This window comes from Lissotriton vulgaris, chromosome 2_1 (assembly GCF_964263255.1).
Source record: "Lissotriton vulgaris chromosome 2_1, aLisVul1.2, whole genome shotgun sequence".
Lineage (NCBI taxonomy): Eukaryota > Metazoa > Chordata > Amphibia > Caudata > Salamandridae > Lissotriton > Lissotriton vulgaris.
In genome coordinates, this window is record NC_141687.1 from 1,871,339,568 (window position 1) to 1,871,360,685 (window position 21,118).

Genomic DNA, 21,118 nt, shown 5'->3' on the forward strand with positions numbered 1-21,118 from the left:
ATCTTTTTCCAGATATTCCCTCCTCCACTGTCTTTCTGCCATTTTACACGAAAGCTTGAGATTCCTCAAGTTCTCTGTGTACCATGGTGCTGATGGGCTTCCTCTTTTCCTAATGACTTTCAGTGGAGCAAGCTGGTCGAGTTTCCAGGTTAAATATTCACTAAAGGTGGTGTAATTTTCAGTGACTTGTTTCTCAGGGTTAAACAGAGCCTCTGTATGAAACAGGGAGTCACCCGCTTTGGTCTTTCTCAGAAGCCCTTTTCAGTCCCGGCCAAGTAAAGTCCTGACTTGTCTATCCCAAGGCCTCATTTTGTTTAGGCTTTTTAACACTAAAAGTGATTAGGTGGTGATCAGTCCACCCCACCGGCAGGATTTCCCCCATGACAATAAGGTCTTCCTTTGCAAAGATCACATCTAAGATATGACCTATGTGTGTCGGTTCAGTCACCCATTGCTTCAGGCTCAAATTAGCACAGGACTGAGTGATGTTATAAAAAGCGTATCCATTCTTCCGTTGATCCACAAATTAAAATCCCCCAGGACTATTAATCTAGTGTGTGTAAGTGCCATATTATTAATTACATCCATCAGTTTCTGTTGTTAATGTGCATTAATTACCCCCGGCGGTCAATAGCAGATCATGCCCGATAAGGAATGACCTGTCTCATCCTTAATCGAGAAACCTAGAAATTTCGCACAGGAGACTTCATCTATGTTGAGCGTGATGATATTCAGCTCTTCCTTGAAGAGGATTTCCGTTCCACCTCCCCGACCCCTGGATATAGGTTTGTGCTGAACCTTATATCCCACTGGACAAGCTGGTTCCAGCTCTAGCTCCATCCCTGCCGCAGTCCATATTTCTGTCAGAAGCAGAGCATCAAGGTTGGTAGTCTCTATCAATAACTGTATCTCAGTTGAGTGCTTAGGAAGTGATCTAACATTAAGCAGGTCAACCTTTCTCTATAATTCTGGTGCTGACTCTGACCTATTATCGGGCGAGATATGATTTCGCAGATCCTCCCTATGTACCGGCCCGGTCGTGTTGTGTTGTGTTGTCTAGCGGCATACGGTTTAGCAGGCCATCCGATGGCAGTAATTTACTATGGTGAGAGGTAATATGAGGTAAAGGGAACAAACATTTTAGGCAGAGGCCTGCAACAGCCTTGGATTGAATATTAGGCAGAACTCATGGGCAGGTTGCCTCCGCCTTCAGTGGATCAAGACTCATAAGGGTATCTCTGGAGTAGCAAACTATTTCTGGCTTACCTGGGGCGTAAGGGCGCAGACAGGCTTGCCTTTGACGCGCCCGCTGCGCGGCCGGCAAGACATCTTTTTTTATGCCAATGCCCTCCCGGAGTGACCCAAGCAAAGGGGAGGAGCTATGTCCCTCCACTCAAACGGCCCACAAAGACCACGGTGGACCGGGGACCAGTAAACCCTAAATGCGGTAAGGGTGCGTGTGTGTAAATAAACAGAGAGCCAGTTAAAAATAGATTCCTCTTCAAAAATATGCCTAAGTTAAAAAAACACAGCTTTCTTACTCTAGTGAGCGATGTTATCTTGAGGTTGAAGGATATTGCTCATTATCCACCAGATAAAACAGCTCATGTCTCGGACTGATTTTTCTCTTTAAGTAATAGTTATGCTTGTCTCACTGAACAATACTTATTCCAATAACATGAAACCAGAATATGCTTGTGCCTTACAGAATTGGAAAGATCTCTCCAGCTCTCATGCAATCCGGAGAGGCAGCGGTCTCATTCAGCCCTCAAGATCTTTTCAACAAAATTGAATATTTTCCCTTTGTTGTCCTTTCTATCTGTCTCCAAAATATTTGTTCTGCTCTTGACACTTTCTTTCAGTTCTTGCGCAATCACCAGCTGGAACTTTACAGGATCATGTACTCATTAACAGAGAAGGACTGGGCACTTTCTATCAAAAGCCTTCATTTGTATAGTGCACTCAGTATACTGACAAAGGTGGTACAGGAGGACTGCTTTAAGTCTGGACACTGTGCAAAGTCAGAGATAGTGGTCAGTTGGGAGTAAAACGGAAAATAGCAACGGCAGGTTGAAATGGATTGAAAAACATCGGATGCCACCCTGTTATGACAGAATGAATGTATCTAATGTCACATCTCTGAGAGATCATATTGTTTATTCGGTTTGCGCTAAGGAAGTAGTGTTTTAAGAGGACATCAAGAGGCTATCGGCCATATGTAGCATTACTTATTGCGATCGCAATTAGGCTTTATGATATGTATGAAAGCAAAACTGCCTCACAAAATTTGCGATTCCTTATTTTGCGATTGCACTTAAGGAATCGCAAATTACTATTCCTTAAATGCAATGTAAGAAGCACAGAAAAAGTGCAATTTGGCCTTAAGGAATCGCAAATTACCACCAACTTCAAGTTGGTGGTAATTTGCGATCTCTTTGAAAAAATGCACTTTTCTGCATTTTTCAAAGTACCATGTGGCGCACATACATGCCCTTAGGGCATGTATGTCTGCCACATGTGCACACATGCACATTTCAGGGGTGCAACAGGGTGTCCCTTTGACACCCCGGCACCCTTGAAATTGCATTCTCAATTTGCGATTCTCTAATTGAGAATCGCAAATTGAGAATGTCTTCCCATTCATTCCTATGGACCTCTAGGCCCAAAGGAATGAATGGGAAGGTATTCCTTAATTGCGAATTGCAATTTGCGATTCACAATTAAGGAATATGTAGGATTCGCAAAATTTGCAAATCCTACATACAAAGATAGCATTTTGCGATTCTCAAATAGAGATTCTCTAAAAATAGCTATTTGAGAATCTCAAAACCTACGTTTCATACATATGGCCCTATGTACCATTTGTGTCCTAAAGGGGAGCGCCATCTCTCACACGCAGCATTAGGGTTCAAGTATCGCCCAATGCAAAGGCAGCAACGGAAGGGAGAAGTCAGGAATGTTTAGCCCAAGCAGGCAGTAAATGGTGGCACGTGTTAAGTATCTCTCAATACAATCAAGCAGTACTAAGTGGTTGGAGCCAGGTATCTCTCAATGCAAGGAAAGCACCAGATGGTAAGAGCTTGCGTGTTCTTAGTCCCACCAGCACTATATGTTAGAGTCAGCCTTTCTCAGAAGCAAAGCAGGGGGTCCACTATGCTATAGGATTATTGCATGCTTTACTTCAAGCCGAGATTTACCCCTCTGAGAAGCTGATGACGTTCTCCAACCTTCTGCAGTGTTATTTGCAGACATTAAAGTATTTCCAGTTAGAGACAAGTGACTGTGGTGCTAGGGACCGGATCTACAGCAGAACAAACCCAATGAAGTCTGAACAAGAATTGAACATGAAATGACCAGTGTGCACGGGTTAGTGTTTACTATAACAGGACCAGAATCAGGTGAACAAATTAGTTTTTTACGACCACCAGATAAACCACAATGACCAGCTGAGAAACATGTAGAAAACACGATTCTCGAATTCTGGAGAAAGGCCAGAAAACAAAGAAGACAGATAAATTAAACATGCTAGTGCGGCAGAAGAATAAGTGGAATGTCCATTACAAAGAGAACAAGGACCCACCTCATTAACTCGGACATATTTCACAGCCTCCCACACAGTCATCGCGTTGGCTGAAGCTCCTTCCTTTTGTCTTGCTGGATGGAGTGGATTTTAAAATTGCCATTTTTAAATGATCAAATTACTTAGCAAAAGATGGTGGTTTGGCAGATAATAAAATCTGGGCCGAAAAATGTTTCAGAAAGCCAACTGCTTGCACAAAGCAAGAAACAGGTGTGTTTCTGCATCGGCTCAACTCAAAAGTTGTCAGAAGGGCTGCAGCACCAAAGAGTGTCAACTTTATGACACAGCTAAGACCTCATACAAGGGCTGGTTCAACTGCGTGACGTACCTCAGAGGCACGGATAACATTGCTCTGCAGAACTCACACATGAGGCCAGAAATCGGGGGACCAGGGAGATGTGGGAGTCACTCAACACGTACCTAGAATCTTACTTACCCCCTTGATTCTAATCCAGCTCCCTCCTCCTCGTGGGGGGTGGGGGTGCGAGCGAATGGGAATGCTGCCACCTTGGGCCAAAGAGACATCAGGGGCCTTGATGGACTACCACTACCGCCACCGGTTAACTAGTGTGGTGTCAGATGACTATAACCCCAATTAGACTCATTGCTACAGAGCCTCTCTCGTATCCTCCTTTCACCCCTTTCTTTCCTGTCTCTTTCTTTCTTTCATCCTGTTCCTAATTTCCCAGCCAGTCAATGTAGAGAGGTTTAGCTAAACATATCTCAAGTACCTGTAATCACTGCAATACATACTACGTTTTGCTAACCCCGTGACAGAAATGCTAATGTATCAGTTTATTACAAAAATTTATAAAATACTTTGAAATGAAGAAAAAAAAAACTTTATCCAAGAAAGTTGGGGGATGTCTCTCTTGCCTCCTGGGTAGTCCTGCAACTGTCAATTGCATACAAAATCTACAGTGAGAAGCACCACACAAAACAACTAAAGAACATATCTGCTCAAACCCAAAATGGTTTGGCAGTTTTGAATAAAATGTTGCCACTCCTCTTTAAAGGTTTTGAAGCTTAAGTGACCATGTTGAACATGACTCAGTCATGGCAGACGATGGGTTTTGTGTGCCAAAGTAGTTTATAGGAGTAAAGGTTCATTTGGCTGAATTCCCCATTACACTTTACCAGGTCAAGGAAGAGCTCCATGTAGTGGACATTAACAAGACCTAAGCCTATCAAGAACACTTGTGATTTTAGACTGTAGCAGAGAGGAATAAACGTGATCCATAGATCAAAAAATCGCTCAACTGTATGAGCTACTGGAGATACTCTGCCCTTTAATAAGTGTAAAATAAACTACTTAACCAAAAAAATAATTATTATACCTTTTGCCAACAATCTGTACGTTTTCGTTTTCTATACAATTTATTTTCGATCGGACAATCTCTTGAATTAGTAGACGAGTCTGTAGCTGCCTTTCGAGCATATGTACGAATGTATGACGTTACAACGAATTCCGTTGCAACGCATGCCTTTACCACTCATGCGTTACAACGGAATTCGTTTACCACGCATAACCTTTACCTCGACTATTTGCGTGGTGACGTCATACGTCGTTAAGAGGAAACGGAATTTTTTTTCCGATTTCTCTTAAACGACGCTGATTATGTGCAGATTCCGTCGTGACTTCTGGTGATTTTTTTTCATTTGGGGGGAGACCCCCTAAACCCCCTTTTTTTTACTCTTTACCTTTACCACATATGCCTTTACTACAAACATCGTAGTAAAAGTATGCGTGGTAAAGGCTTTAGTGGTAACCACGCATGCGTTGTACTGCATGCGTGGTTAAAGATTTCGTGGAAACGGCTTCGTTGAAAAGGCCGTTTCCCCATATGTACCATACGATTGATAAAAACAAGAATACATTAGTTTGTATCTGCACATACTAAATTTTCTTTTCGACTTCTGCTGAGGGGCTGTATTTGTCCTTACCTCCTTTCAGGTCTCAGATGTGTGTGGTGGCCATGGTGAACACAACACTAATGCAGTCTGCAGGGAGGCAATTTATATCAACAGCTCCTTATTTACAATCCAAACAAGTGAATGAAGTGCGATTGTTACCATCAGACTTAGCCAATGTTAATCGACTTCCTTCTAACCACCTATGTACTGCACATCTAATATTTAGATGTGTAAAACAAACCGTGATAACAACCAATAGGTATGATCGAGGTAATTTGGTGAGATGGTTAATTTGTTTTTATTGCAAGCATATGCCACAAAAATAAAAACTAATAAATGTGGGAGCCATATACATGCAATACCTTTTTGAATTAAAAAACCTTCACGGATGCAGCCGTTTTAGTAGTACTATTTTTTAAATACCAATACTTTCATTTGTACCATGTATTTTTTATTTTATTTGTATTACTTGCTAAGCAGCCAAGAATAAATCACCCCCTAACCAAACACCTAAATAGCAAGCAACTACAATTTTATTTATAAACTTTACAGGAGAAAATTTAAAAAGGAGACCGAAAAATATCGCTATCTGACTAGACACCCAAACAGCTTGCAAAATAAATAGCTGGCGATTGAGTGAATAAATATTCTTTTTTTTAAAGGAAAAACAGAACAACCAGCTTTGTCACTGTAGAGAAAGGAAATATTTTAGACGAACTTAAACGACTTGCACAGGATTTGTTCAGTTACTCAAAGTGAAGGAAGCAATAGTAAGGAGGACCGGTCCAATGCTCTGTGCTGTGGTAGGCAGAAGCAAAACGTGATGGCAATTAAAACAGTCAAGTAGATGAAACCTGTTGACCAAAGCACCTCTAGGCATTTATATTATGCATGAATTTTTGGGAAAAACGATAGTCTGGCGAAGCAGCTAAAGCTTTCTTCAATGCCAGACCTTAAAGTCTTACGGAAGGATGATTTGGATGTTTTTTGCGTTTAAAATATGCATAGATTTCACCAGAATAAACCTATGTCCATGTTGGCTTCTTTTATGCACTATTCAGTTGCAAAAGCTGAATCGGAGTACTCCACATGCGCATGGCTTACGTCGAGTTTGCCTGTTTCATCCGAGAGACGTGTGCAGTGTTCATGATGTTGATTAAACTGAGACCCACAGTTATCCTACCGCGATAGGAGTATTGCATCTTGAGTGGCGCACATTCTGTGCACACTCGCCCACTTTTAGTAAGTGGCTCAAAGCGAGTACATAACTCCATAAGTGGTGCAGGTCTGTGTTAACAGTGGGGAAAGGTTAAGAAAAAAACATACCCCGCTGCATCATTACAGATAATAAAAACCATGCTGACCCCTTTTCAGTTCCATGAAAACAGCAAAGATTATCTTTCACTGGAGCCCAAGATTCTCACGGCCCAGCAGAGTCCAAAGTAAACAGCAAGTCTCTTCGCCCACTGAAAAACTGTAAATCTGGACCGGATCCGAGTTTGCATTCTTCCACCTTTCAGCATAAGCATATAACTGATGCATTGTAAAGTGAAAGAATGCGAGGTCATGAGGTATGGTGAGAAAGCCCCAATGGAGTCCAGCGCCAACCTAAAATGGGAAACAAAGGTTTATCAGAGGGTAGTGGCAGCAGAACAGACCCTGGATGAACTCCAACCTGAGGTGAATAATCTTTGATCTCAGATGAATGAGGTACAGAGGAAGATGTGGGTGTGGTGGCCCAAGCAAAAGGCGCGGGGGTCACGCTGCAACAATGGAAAGACTGTTGGCATTCCTGAACATGCTGATGGTTGCACCAGGATTAGATACTTTGAGAAATAGATGATGGACACAGTGGCTCCTGAAGGATTGTTACAGTAATTCGTTATCTGGAGGGCACACAGGGCACCAGTGGTGCCAGATGCCTTGAGCTTTCTCCTTCGTGAGTAGTGGCTAAGCTTCTCAACTACAGGATCAAGACCACCTCCTGCAATCTTCCAGAAAGATAGACCAGAGAGACCATTGAGAACCAAAGAGTCTTTCTCTTTCCAATTACAAAGTCGCAGTCCAGCTGAAGGGTCTATCTCTCTTGGAGGCTAAGCGCCGCTGCGGTAACTGGATGTGAAATATATGCTGCGCTTTCCGACTAAGCTCAAAATAATACTCCTAGATGAAACACTTTGCTTCTCTAAACAGAATGCGGCCTGGGGTTAGGCTAGCAAATGGGCATCAGATCACGGCTTCACACATGTAGGGGAGCTGCCCCAGAGACCTTGCCGAACAAGGAGACTGAGGCCTACTGGGAGGACCAGGCTTACTAAGCCCACCACGGAACAAATATCAGCTGCGAAAGTGGATGCGTTGAATGTGACAGGCCGATTGGAACGATGACTGAAGAGACCAAGAAGACGATACTCACTTAGACTCTAAACTACATAGAATGGAGGATGAGGAGGATCTCATGAGGAGCAGATGTCATCATAACACCCATACTGTTATAGTGGCCTGACAGAGTCCCTTCAGGGGTCCCGCCTCGTACTCTATTCACTAGTTGGGGTTCACTAATTTGCATAACAAAATATGTGGTAAGCCTCTGTTACTGTTGAAAATCTTATGGAGATGCCATACTTACTGAAAGTAGGGATAGAAATTCTGGTGGGTGTCCCACCTTTAGGTAGAGGTGGGGAGTTTAAGCCTGTGGGCACTAAATAGATGGGCGGCTGAGAAGGAGAGAAGTCAGTGGCACAAGATTAGTACACATAGGAAGGAATGTGTGCTCCACTGAGTTTAGATTAATGTTGGGTTGAGTAAGGAGAGTCTCAAAAGTCCGGTTTATGAAGTGTGTTTGAGGGATGAGTGGTTTAATTGCTTTTGCCACACCAATCTTGAGGACAATGGGTGATCAATGATGTAAATTCCTAACCTGGAACGTAAGGGGACTGGGTAATCAGGCTAATAAATAAAGTGCAAGTGTATGTAACGAGAAGAGGTGAACAGGTCACTTTTCTCCAAGAGATGCATCTTATTGGAGTGAGATGAGTTTACGGCGTCGGTGGAGGGTTTAGCATGACATAGACCACAGGGGCCTTAATCCAGATTGATCCCAGAATGTCCTTTCAGTTGGTGGGTCACAGGAGTGACACGGAGGGTAAATTTACGATTCTAAATGGAAGACTGGATGGTTAGCTGATAAGACTGGTCGACCTTTATGCCCCAATGCAGAACAGACAGATGTTCTTGATTTGACCGCCGGGATGGTACCAGAGGACGAGGAGTACATGATGCTCTGGGGGTTGAAGAGGAAACTTTAATTGAGCTCCCGCAGTGACTTTGGCCAAATCTCTGTCCACTCTGCCAGGCAGTTGTGCTCTAGTCCCGACTGACCTCTTGGCTTGCTGATTAGGAGTTGTTCAACGTTTGACACATAATGCTAAAACTTGAGCAGGATTACTCATTTTATTTGCATGCACACACATTACACACTAGAATTGATCTATTACTGCGCTTCGCACATCAATAAGGAGAGTTACAGCACACGGAATATCTTAACAAAATATTGCAGTGGGATGTGCATGTCAGAGTACCACTGTGGTTTCTCCAGTCCTTGGGTTTGCTTGATGCACCCTATAGGTAAACTCTCTGATCATGCAGACACACATTTTTGGGGGGAATGATGGAACTTCTGGGAGTGTAGCGAATGAATGCTAATCCTTTAAGGTCACAATAAATACTTTGTGTACAGGTATGACATGGTGAGCGAACAGATCTGGAGTGCAGTATCCGTAAGCTTGAGAACGATTTAAAATGATGGAGGTGGCTGGTGACAATGACCAACTGAAAAGGCTGCAACTTGTGCAAACTAGGATTACAAAGAGACATTGGATAGGTTAAGTCATCACCATTATAAAGCCTATGCTGCCAAAAGACACAGTGACTCCAATAAAGCTGGTAGGTTGCTGGTGCAGCTGATTAAGTAGGATAGGGGCACACCACCCAATTACTAGCATACACAAAGCAATTTATAGCATAGTTTCAACTCAGGTTGGCTAAATGAGGTATATAGATTTTACACTGCATTATATACGTGGGTTGGAGACCGTTACTTACACGAACAGCGTTGATTTGTACATGCTGCTGGCTTGCCTCTGTTGTCAGCAGATTTGGTGCAGATCCTTGAGCTTTCCATCATACTGGAAGTAATGTAGCTTGCAATTGCAATAAAGGGATTAGCAATGGGGTAGACTCCGGGTGGAGATGGAATACCTCAGGAATATCAAGCATATTTCTGGAATGAGTTGGCTCCCAGTCTTTTGAAGGTACATGATCATGCTAGAATGAGGCTTTGGTAAATATCAAGAAGAGGTCCCCCGGACGTGGGCTCTTATCAGCCCTTGTCCATATTGAACGTAGACTACAAGATCCTAGCTCAACTACTAGTGACCTGTTTATCCCCACTGCTACTAGGACTAGTCGGGTTGCACTAGTCAGACTTTAGTCCTGGTAGGAATATGTCGCCAAATATTTGCATGGTCAACCATTTGGTAAATAGCCCTATCCTGGGACCTGGAGACTCTAATGATAGATATGGAGAAATCCGGGGGGGATCTTTCAAGTGATACAGGAGGAAAGGAGGTTTAGGGTGGGATTTGGGAGATGGGTGAGATTAATGTATGCAAAACTTACAGCGAGGGTATGGACAGATTGGATCATGTCTGAGGCAATGGTCATTGGTACACATCATTGTTGCTCCCTCTTCTCCCTGCTTTTCACAATAGAGCCAATGGCAGCAATGCCTAGGCTGATGGAATGCCCTATGAGAGTCCCAGTTCAAGGTTACACATGGTGCCACTATGAGGATGATGTCTTAATATATCTGTTAGATCCTGGGTTGGATCAGTCAGTGATGTTGGCTCAGTTGGAGGATTTGGCAGGCAATCTGCTTCCTGGTGAATAAGGTCAGGTCCTGTGTTTTCCCACTGAAGGCTGGGACTCTGGGTACAAATCCACCCCAGCTGCAGTAGAATGCTGGTTCCAAAACATATTTGGGCACCCAAATCATTCATGAAGATGTTGATACACAAGAGGGAAACATTGCAAGGTTAGTGGGAGCGGTCAGGTAGTCTGAACGATTCGAGACTAAACTGTGCTGTGCTGTAAGAAATGGGTAGACTAGGGATAGCCAAGACAGTGCTTTTGCCTAGATTAATTTCACTTCTATTCCAACCTCCCTGTCCACGTGCCCTCAAGAGCCTTCAAACAGGTTCATTGATTGCCATTGCATTTGATCTGGGGGAGGTGGGAAGAGAGAGGTTCTAGGGGGCATTATGTAACTTACAGCAAGAAGGGATTGGCAGTGACCGATTTTGAGCTGTATTAAACGGCTTCGCTGTTATAGGTCGCAGAATGTGGTCACACCAGAGCTAGAGTATATGGGTGGGCCGTCGGATGTAGTGAGATTTCTGGCTAATAATGAATCTAAATTGGTGACTGTTGCCAGGCACCCCTGGAAGAGATGTCCAAGCCGTGCTGCTTGGTTTGCAGCATACTCTCCAATGTTTCCATTGTGCTATATAAAAGCCGGAGTGAGATCCGAACTATAACTGATAAGGAATGTTGGAACTAGCCAGGAGTGAGGGTTTGGAGGGATTAGTTCAGAGAGCAAGTACTGATAACATCTAACAAAATTGTCAAACTGTGTGGTTCTCAAAGGGGCAATTTTCAATGTTCAGAGTCAATTCAACTTGGAATCCGGGTACTGCACAATCTTCCAGAAACACACGCCACACCTAATTGTCTTCTTACACACAGAAGGGCGAAAAAAGGCCATCACAACATTATACGGATGTTTGGGCCAACAACTGAAGGTTAACATCGCTCCTTTGTTTGACCTCTGGGAATGTTACTAATAAACAGCTCAGAACAAGTGGTGATGCTGGAATATCCCTCCTAGGTATCTCGCAATGCTTGTTCTAAACTAATCCAATTTAAGATCTTGCAGAGCGTGTACCCACCCCATTCAGGGTGCAAATGACATATTTCAATGCATTTGGGGACTGCCCTGCTGCCAGAGACCTGAGGCGGAAAGGACTCAAATGTTCTGACACGGTTATTGGTCAGTTACTGGGAAACGGTACATGACTTACTAAAGGAGATGACCAACTGGGATTACCCACACTAGCTAGAGACTAACATACTCCATGCATTTAAAATAATTAAGATAATTAAATAAATTGGAGGAGAGCTTTGCTGATTGCTATCTCTACCTTATCCAGGAGCAATGTAAATGTAAATGTGTTTCGATTTATATAGCGCGCTTTAACCCAGGGGCCTCAAGGCGCTTGCTTAGGGAACCCGTCCTGGTATTCCCCTGTGAGATACCCCGGCCGGGTATCCACAAGGTGAAAGCCAGGCATCCCGCCGCGAGGGGCCGTAGTGGAGTTTAAGCAAGCTATTGCCCAGAGTCGCAGAGTGTGACCCCGTGAGTCGAGTAGGCACCAGAGCGAGAATTGTCGACTCCGTGGAATTTTTGAGCCCGAGACCCGCCGAGGCGGGGGATCGAACCCTGGTCCACGGCCCATCTCAGCTTCTGGATCTGCCGCCTCTAACCACTGAGCCACGCTTCTCCACAATACCAAAGACATTAAAGCAGTTTCAGAGGCAATTGAAAGTTTGGTCCTCAGAACTGATGAAATGAGCAGAGGGAGACACGCAGCATGACATGCAGCGGGCAGATGGAGGGAGAACTGGTGTGACTATGTGGGATGCTATGGTACTTAAACTAAAGGCCAAGGAGGACGCCAGGCCTAATTAGACCCTGCAGATAATATGGAATGTGACAAAGCCGGAAGCGAGTGGCATGCCAACTTTTGCCAATTGCCATAATTCCAAAAGTAAAGTACGTGCAAACGTGCTTTCTCCGGGCTTGCACCTAGAATTTGGAATGCTCTTCCTACGGAGACGAGAACCAATCCCTCCACTGCCTATTTCAAGAAACAGGCCAAATGGCTTTTCCTGAGTGGACATTAACTGCATCTTAATGTACTATTTCTCTGGTCCCCTTGTTGGCAGATTTGACATTTTTCCCAACGTATCTTTCGCTACGTATTTTTGATTGGTTGTTAAATTGTTATTTTACTCTAGAGCCCTTTCGGAACTAAATTTAACGAATACTTTGTGGACCGATTACAGATTTGTCATTTACTCTACTATGCTGTGACGAGCCACTATATCATTGCTTCACTGAATGTTACGGGAAATATTTTGCACTATATGGAAACTGAACTAGTACGTATTTGACTTTGATTGTTTACTCCTTGTTGTTTTATAATGTTGACCTCAACTGTTCTGAGTTCATGCATGCTTCTGCCTCTGTGTACAGCGCTCTGATACCCGCAAGGGTCATGTTCGCGCTTTATAAAACTTTTCAAATAAATAAAATAGGACACGCGGTTAGAAGAGAGAACACGAGTTTGCATTAAATACTGGGGGTAGAGCATATATAGAAGTGAAATCAATTATTAGGTTTGACCATGTATTTGTATTTATTTGTATTTGTATTTATTTATACTTATAGAGCGCCTATCACCCAAGGTCACCATGTTTATGCTACTTATTGTTAAAATCAGGCATGGTCATTCAATACAACCTTATTAACTGTAAATATACAATTTTGAAAGTTGAAAATGTGGCAATTTTTCTTCGATATGTGGCTGACCACATAGCAGCTATTTTATGTTTGTGTGAAAATACAATAAAACAAATCTAAACATAATAAACATTGATGGGCACTGATCTCTAAATTTACTTCTACTTGAATCTCACTGCTACTTTGCAATGTTTGCACACTCACAGGGATCTAAATGGTCCGACATCATCCAAAGCGCATATATATTTGCTATATAAACACATTAAAGAAATGTATCCATAACGATGGAAGATGAAGTACTGCCCTCAGGAAATCAAAGCTATTATGGCACCACCAGAATAGGTACGAAACTGAAAAAGACTCGAGTTCCACAAATAAAAACATGCCTAAAATTACACAACTGGTCAAATAAAAATATTAAAAAACATACAAATACAGAATAACTTTATAAATCCATTTTGAAACCAAGGTAGAATGAGACAATCTGTCTGAAAATGAGCACTGTAAGTAACCATTACAATCACCGTATGAACCGAATGTACTAGACACCTCCAAGCACAGAATGACACAAAAAAATAAATGAAAATTTGAAAGCCACAAACAAAGCCATCATAACTTGATCTTTCTAATGCCACAACGACCCATATAATTACATTAAACTGCATTTAGTTTTAGATTTCACTTATTTACTAGCGACTTTAATGTGATACCAAGTACGTTCAGAACCTATTAAAATGGAATTTGCAAAAAAGAAAAATGTAAACTAGAGGTTTGGATCCTGCGTGACGATAGCTAACCACCTTCCCTTTTCGACAAGGTCCAGTTTGCTATCAGTACCTTGCAGCATGTCGTCAAGGAACACATAGCCTTCATCTCTATTTCACTGAAAAATATTGGGCACCGTTAAAAAAAAGAAATTCCAGTAAATTCATACACACTGAATCCAGATGGTATTTCTTTTGCCATAGGATTGATCGAGAATGCACTTATTTAGCACACAATTTTATCTGTAGGCAGTGAACATCTTTTAACTGAAGTAACAATTAGGATGAAAAGGTATGCAGCGTGGTGGTGTATTTGATCTTGCAGGGCAAGGTTCAAGTAAGTAAGAATTTACTACAGTGCGCAAATACCCGAGTGTCTTACCGCTAAGCGAACCTCTGGTTCATAGGCAGCAGGGAAGGGATGCATGGCTAGCATCCCAGAAGTGTATTTCTAATACATTTCCTCCACCTACTGAGATTTGTCAGGAGGAGCCTGTGGAACCGAATGTTAAGCAGGCAGCTAGAAACAGTGTTTCCATTCTTTACATAGCCTAGTTAGCTGTGACGTACTACATTAAGAACTACAGACTTAATTCTGTTCTCATCACACACCCAATGTAACTTCTTTCTCACTTCCGTCAGGTGATCATTTTACTAAAGTCATCTTTCCAATCTAACTACTTCACTTTGAGCCAACTGCAACTTGTTCAGAGTTGTTCTGCCGCCGGGAAAACATAATGAAACACCAGGCTAACATGAAGCAGACTATCCAATGACAGCATCTTAGTACCCGAGAGAGATAATAAATGAGGTTTTCCTCAGCACTGACTTAACTATTTACCCTGAACTGGGTAAAAGTCACCCCAGTGTTTTAGATTTTGTAAAAAGAATTTTGCGACTACTAATCAAAGGTGTATAGTCAGTAAAGTCTCAGGCGCTGGAGTAACGTGGGGGAGGGGTCAGAGAATCTGATGTTTGCTAATTGAAAGACAGTTTTAATTTCGACCAGTTGCTGATGCGTAAAGCATTCAACTGGAATAGAACCAGCTGGCAGGTGAGGGTCAACATCTACAACTAGCCGGGTATCCCTACCATAATTCTGGAACACAGGGCCTCTGTTCCGGAACTCATTACAAAGTGGCTTGATATAGGTGTTAAACAAGCACTTTGAGAGCTGGGAACCTGGTGGCACCCCGCACCTTACTCTGGTAGTTGATGGCTGGAACAGGCCCTTCTTATTGTGATACAATTAATTAAGAAATGAGTCAATCAATCTGAAATTTGGTTCATTAATCCCACCCACTGTTTTTAGCCTAACAGACTGTTGTCGTCCACAGCGTCAAACAGAGAGGACAGATCAAAAGATCCTTCATAGGCTATCTGCCTTTATTCTATTGCATAAAACGGTCTCGGTGCCATGACTTAGACAAAGCACATTCAGTTTTTGCCAGTGGACATGTGGAGTCCAAGTGAGCTTTGTTCTTCGGCAGTAGATTAAATACCTATGTTGATCATCAGGCTCATCTGATCATGGTCCACGTTTTCAATCTAGGGGACCAATGCCCAGGCACTGGCCTGTTTGGAAGGAAATGTGGGTATGGCAGCAGCCAGCTTTCAGATTTGGGTGATGATGGTCCAGATGTAGATATCTATCCACTGGCTCAAACTTACCTCTGACAAATCCTAGATCAGTTTCTGGAGTAAGTAAGGACATGTGGAGTTGAAACTTTAACAGTACCAAATAGAAGTGTGGTCAACACCACACAGCTATAAAAGTTCCAACTTTGTGGGACCCATTTATTCAGAAACAAAGCTGTGACATCTCCAATTGGCTCAAACATGGACTTGAAAAACACCCTTTACTTTTGGTTGTTCCAAAGTCTTTGGCCCCAAATACAAGTGGTTCAGAGTGCTGTGGCTCACACTTTTTGGGGGAGTGCATGTATCTGGGAACTAGTACATATGGGGTAGTACATGTTTTGCTGGATCTATTTCTATCAAGATTACACAAAGACTCTTGCTAATGTAAACAAGGCATTGTATAGCACTGTACCCCTTTACCTACAGTGCAAACCTCCCACTTATGTTCCCGAAGGAGTCTTTCGGTATTCTGAGCCTGGCCTTCTCTTCTAAAGTTCCTACATTTCAGTTGCCAGCAGCAGTGCACTGGGTTAAAGCATTTGTGGTATTGGTCCAGAAAACATGCAAAAGATTTCCAGTGAACATGTGCTAAAACGAGAACCAGCTCAACTTAAGAAAGAAGCTCAAAACACAGTTATATTTTTTCTTTTCCAAAGAGCTATTAGAACTTGTTTTGCCGGTAATAATGACCATTGCTTTGGTAAATTAGCACTATATAAAAGCCAAACCAAACAAGCGTATGTCCAGATGCAAATGCTTTACTTGCTTACCTGTACAATAATTTAGGTTCAAAACACAAGGAGGGAGGTACCCTTAGAACCAATATGGGACCGGGCAGACAAGTATAAAAAGAGAAGAAGTCCCTGAGCTTTAAGGATATACCTTATGTCGTAATATAGCCCACCTGAGATGTTTGTGGGAGGCTATATTCGACCCAGAGAAAAAGCTATCCTTACAATCTAAATTGTAACTATAATTATCACTAGATAGTGGCTAACAGTCAGTATAGGAACTCTGAACAACAAATAATGTGAATAGAATCCTACAATATTTAAAAACACTAATGTACACCAATAATTAAAATCATCAGTTTATTATTAAAATTATCATCATCATCAAATCTAGCAGTTCATAAAAATGCAACAAATAAATAAAAAACCAAAAGTCGACGCGGCGTTTCGGTGTCTTGTGTAGATGGCAACACCTTCTTCAGGACGTTTTTTTTTAAAAATCGCTCAAACTTTTGAGGAATTCAAATCATAAATGATATCTTGGTGGTACAGCTTTTCATTCATTGGGCTGCATATCTTGTTATTTTTCACAATGGAATTTTTTATGGCAATTATTCCACCTGAACAGAAATTCATATGTACATTCAGTATTTGGCTGTACCAGGGGTGACCACCGTATGTGTACTAGGATCGGATACAAATTTTCTTCTTAATAAAAGGATGGATGTAATCCCATCTCGAAATGAGAGGAAACTTAGGGCTGATATGCCGTTGCGTGATAGAAGGGCCTTGGAACTTGCTTCCTTCTACAGTCTGTTTTTTCTCCGTATTTTGGATTTAACGTCTTTGTGAAAAACAGCGGCCTCCCTGTCACCTGATCCTGGTACAGCCGATTTCTCGAGAATCGGCTGTACCAGGATCCGGTGACAGGGAGGACGCTGTTTTTCACAAAGACGTTAAATCCAAAATACGGAGAAAAAACACAGACTGTAGAAGGAAGCAAGTTCCAAGGCCCTTCTATCACGCAACGGCATATCAGCCCTAAGTTTCCTCTCATTTCGAGATGGGATTACATCCATCCTTTTATTAAGAAGAAAATTTGTATCCGATCCTAGTACACATACGGTGGTCACCCCTGGTACAGCCAAATACTGAATGTACATATGAATTTCTGTTCAGGTGGAATAATTGCCATAAAAAATTCCATTGTGAAAAATAACAAGATATGCAGCCCAATGAATGAAAAGCTGTACCACCAAGATATCATTTATGATTTGAATTCCTCAAATGTTTGAGTGATTTAAAAAAAAAAAAAAAACGTCCTGAAGGTGTTGCCATCTACACAAGACACCGAAACGCAGCGTCGACTTTTGGTTTTTTATTGGTTATTTGTTGCATTTTTATGTACTGCTAGATTTGATGATGTTATTAATTTTTAATAATAAATTGATGATTTTAATTATTGGTGTACATTAGAGTGTTTTTAAATATTGTAGGATTCTATTCACATTATTTGTTGTTCACAGAGTTCCTATACTGACTGTTAGCCACTATCTAGTGATAATTATAGTTACAATTTAGATTGTAAGGATAGCTTTTTCTCTGGGTCGAATATAGCCTCCCACAAACATCTCAAGTGGGCTATATTACGACATAAGGTATACCCTTAAAGCTCAGGGACTTCTCTTTTTATACAATAATCTAGGTTCTCATAGACAGCCCTGCAACGCAGTCTTTAGCTATTTTCGCTCAGCACTTCGATATACCGAGGCTTAATACACCATAAGAGCAAACTTACATCATTTAGAATTGGCTTTCCTAATGCAATGTTTTGCATGCTCTAACCAAATGGCATATGAATACCTCACTTCTCTTGGTCAAATCTGAGGTCGACTAATGCCTTTAGCTGAAGCTAGTATTTGCTTGTAGTTGATGTGAAGGTCTTTCCAGAACTGAAAAATTGTTGAGTGATTATTGTTTGCGACTCATGTGAAGGCCTTGAGAGAAAATATTTTGGGCACTGCCTCAGGAAGAAAGAAAGCACCCATGCAAGCAGCTCAGTGAAAGGCAGTGTCTCGTATTGCCCATACTCTTAATGTTGATGATCCATAAAGATTTACGAGCAAAATAGGCCTATGGCAAGGAAACTGAAAGAAAAGCAGGTTATGCCTACTCCAAGATAAAATAAGCCTTCTAGGCTACAGAAAACACATTTTTGCATTTCAGAAAAAAGAATAGATTTCAGGGCCATAACTGCCTTTAACAATATTGATGGAGATGCAATTGAATCTAATGACGTTCTTAATGAACAAGATACTTAACTTTGGTAATGCTTTTTGTGGTGGGCACTCTAACCACAGATTATTCACCTTAAGAAAATCCCCAGGCGCCAAATTGGATCTGAAGACATGTCAGCATAGCTCTTCCATGCCAGTAGGTGGCACTGTGAAGCTCCACATAGACTTCGCTCCGCGCCAAAGTGACAGCTGGAGCTGCAACGAGGCACCATCCAAGCACTGACAGTTTTTCTGGAGTCCATCAGCGCCCTTATACATGAAGCCCAAAGACAAATTATTTGTGCCAGTGGGAAGATCTCTAATTTGGTATATTTTTAGATGGAAAAGAGTCCATTCCACAGTATAGCGACCCCCCTCACCCCATAACTATGCGATAAATACTGCAGCTGCACATTCGCATAATTCCAGTGGCCGTGGCTATACCATTTTCAAGTATCTTATTGCATTTTAAAATAGAAAAAATAAAAACACTGTTCGATCATATGATGTGCAGAACATACCATTTAAATACCTTTGGACAAAAATAAACAATATTGCCTCAAGCCAAATCGAAGACGCCTGGTCTTCGGAACAAACCCTAGAATTCCACAAAAATGGTTTTTACAGTGGTTCAAGGGGAACTGAATGTACATCAAAAACAAAAATGGAAAAAACAAACGTACCCCGTGCTACAGTGAGCTGAAGAAAGCATTAGTTACCTCAACAATGTCAGAGTTGGTTCTGCTTTCGTGTGGCTCGTTGTACTCCGTGTACTTAAGAAGAACTTTATCCATGTCTGTGCTAGCATACTGGAACAGTTTGTTGGAGCTGTTGAAGATAATCAGAGCAATTTCGCAGTCGCAGAGAACGCTTAGTTCATAGGCTTTCTTCATTAACCCAAACTTCCTCTTAGTGAAGGTGACCTACAAAAAAAAAAAAACATTAGATTTTTACCATCCAGGTTCCGGGGAAACATGGCAGTGTTATTTTAAAGATTATTTTAAAGATTGTTTTGCCCTTTGTGTTGAAATGTTGCTTTGACCATATGTAGTCAGATTCACCAACTCATATGATGGACAAGTCAAGGAGGAAGTGTCAGCACACAATTAATAGCATGGCAGATCCCACTGCTATATAGCATGGGTAGTCAAAAAATTCACTAACTCCTCCAACAAAAATATGACTCGCAGAATCGGAGAGATTCAGGTATCTTCAGATAAGGCAGGCACTACATGCAAACATCCCAAGGGGGGATACCCCTTCCAAGGCCTCTCCTCTGGAGGATAGGCTTTTGGGCGGTTACATGCCAAAGAAGGCAGTTTCCCTGACAAACTTGAAATTGGTAAATCATTCGCCTGATCCCCTTCCGCAACTTAGGGGTGAGTGGGAAAGGAACTTAACAGAGCTCGACGAGGACGAATGGATGGAGGCACTAGCTTCCCCAAGGGAAGGGGCAATATCCTCTAAGTTGAAGTTGGTGCAACTGAAAATACTGCACAGAATCTATTTTACTGGGCAAACATTGCTCAGAATGGGATATGGCACTGACACTAGTTGTCAACGGCAGTGTAGCCAGGACAGCACTTTTTTCACATACTATGGGAATGCCCACATATAGCTAGATATTGGAGAGCGGTTCACTCCTGTATATGGAAAGTTCTGGGTCAGACAACTATGGGGTCCAAGCGCTGCCTCCTAAATATATGGGAGCCAACGGACTTTGGTACCAAAGAGAAAATCTGGGTGACACTGGGATTGATGGTCGCCAAGAGGAATGTAGCAAGAAAATGGGGGGTACGCAAACCCAGACACTAAGGGAATGGGATCTATTCATTGCCACATCGATTTATTTGCAATTAAAATGGCACAAACTGTCAGGTTAATAGGGCACTTTTTTAAAGAACACACTTGTGACAAGAATCTTTGTGCAAAGTTTGTGTGAGCCTCCCCTTCACCCACCAACAAACCATTAAAACGCTCATGTCACGACTTTACAGGGAGGCTTAAGGAGTATAAATTGTTTTAGCTTTTATTTTTTTTACTTGCTCTCCTTTAGCTCTTCAGTAATTCACAATTGGTGCTGATCCTCCTTGGGGTGATGAATGCAGTGCATTTTCACTCACTACGTGTGACAGATGACTTGCGGGGTCTTCCCGAGGAGGTAAGGGACCTAATAAAACGTGCTCATTACCTGCTGAATACAAACAGTTAAGTACGTAACACATTTTGTCAACAACTGCTTGCCTTTACGTTTCCATCTATAATCTGCTTCCTATAATATATAAACAGCATGGTTACAGAGACTGGTGGCTCCAAAACACATTTGGCACTGAGCACCTCTTATCCAGACCAAAACTCGTTTGGCACCAAGTTACTGTAGTGCAAACACAAGTTTAAACTACAGCACCCAAAAAAACAAGCAGATATTGACCACAACTGGCGTCACCAAACCAACTGTGATTTTTGGTTTATGGCATTTCGTGCCCTATACCCCTGACCGCTATGATTGTGCAATAAATCCTACAGCTGGAGTGTCAATAAAAATAAGGGAATCTTTGCTAACTACTGCA

The 21,118-nt window shown here is 42.0% G+C and overlaps 1 protein-coding gene across 6 annotated transcripts in view; it reads right to left on the reverse strand.

Annotated features, from left to right (window-relative positions):
- MEF2A (myocyte enhancer factor 2A) overlaps positions 1-21,118 on the reverse strand; it is a 500,550-nt gene that overhangs the window by 329,931 nt on the left and 149,501 nt on the right. For all 6 annotated transcript variants that reach the window (XM_086958071.1, XM_086958070.1, XM_086958073.1 and 3 more), the window contains exon 3: positions 19,268-19,471. In XM_086958071.1, coding sequence (XP_086814197.1) covers positions 19,268-19,471 — 204 coding nt within the window. The remainder of the gene's footprint in view (positions 1-19,267; positions 19,472-21,118) is intronic.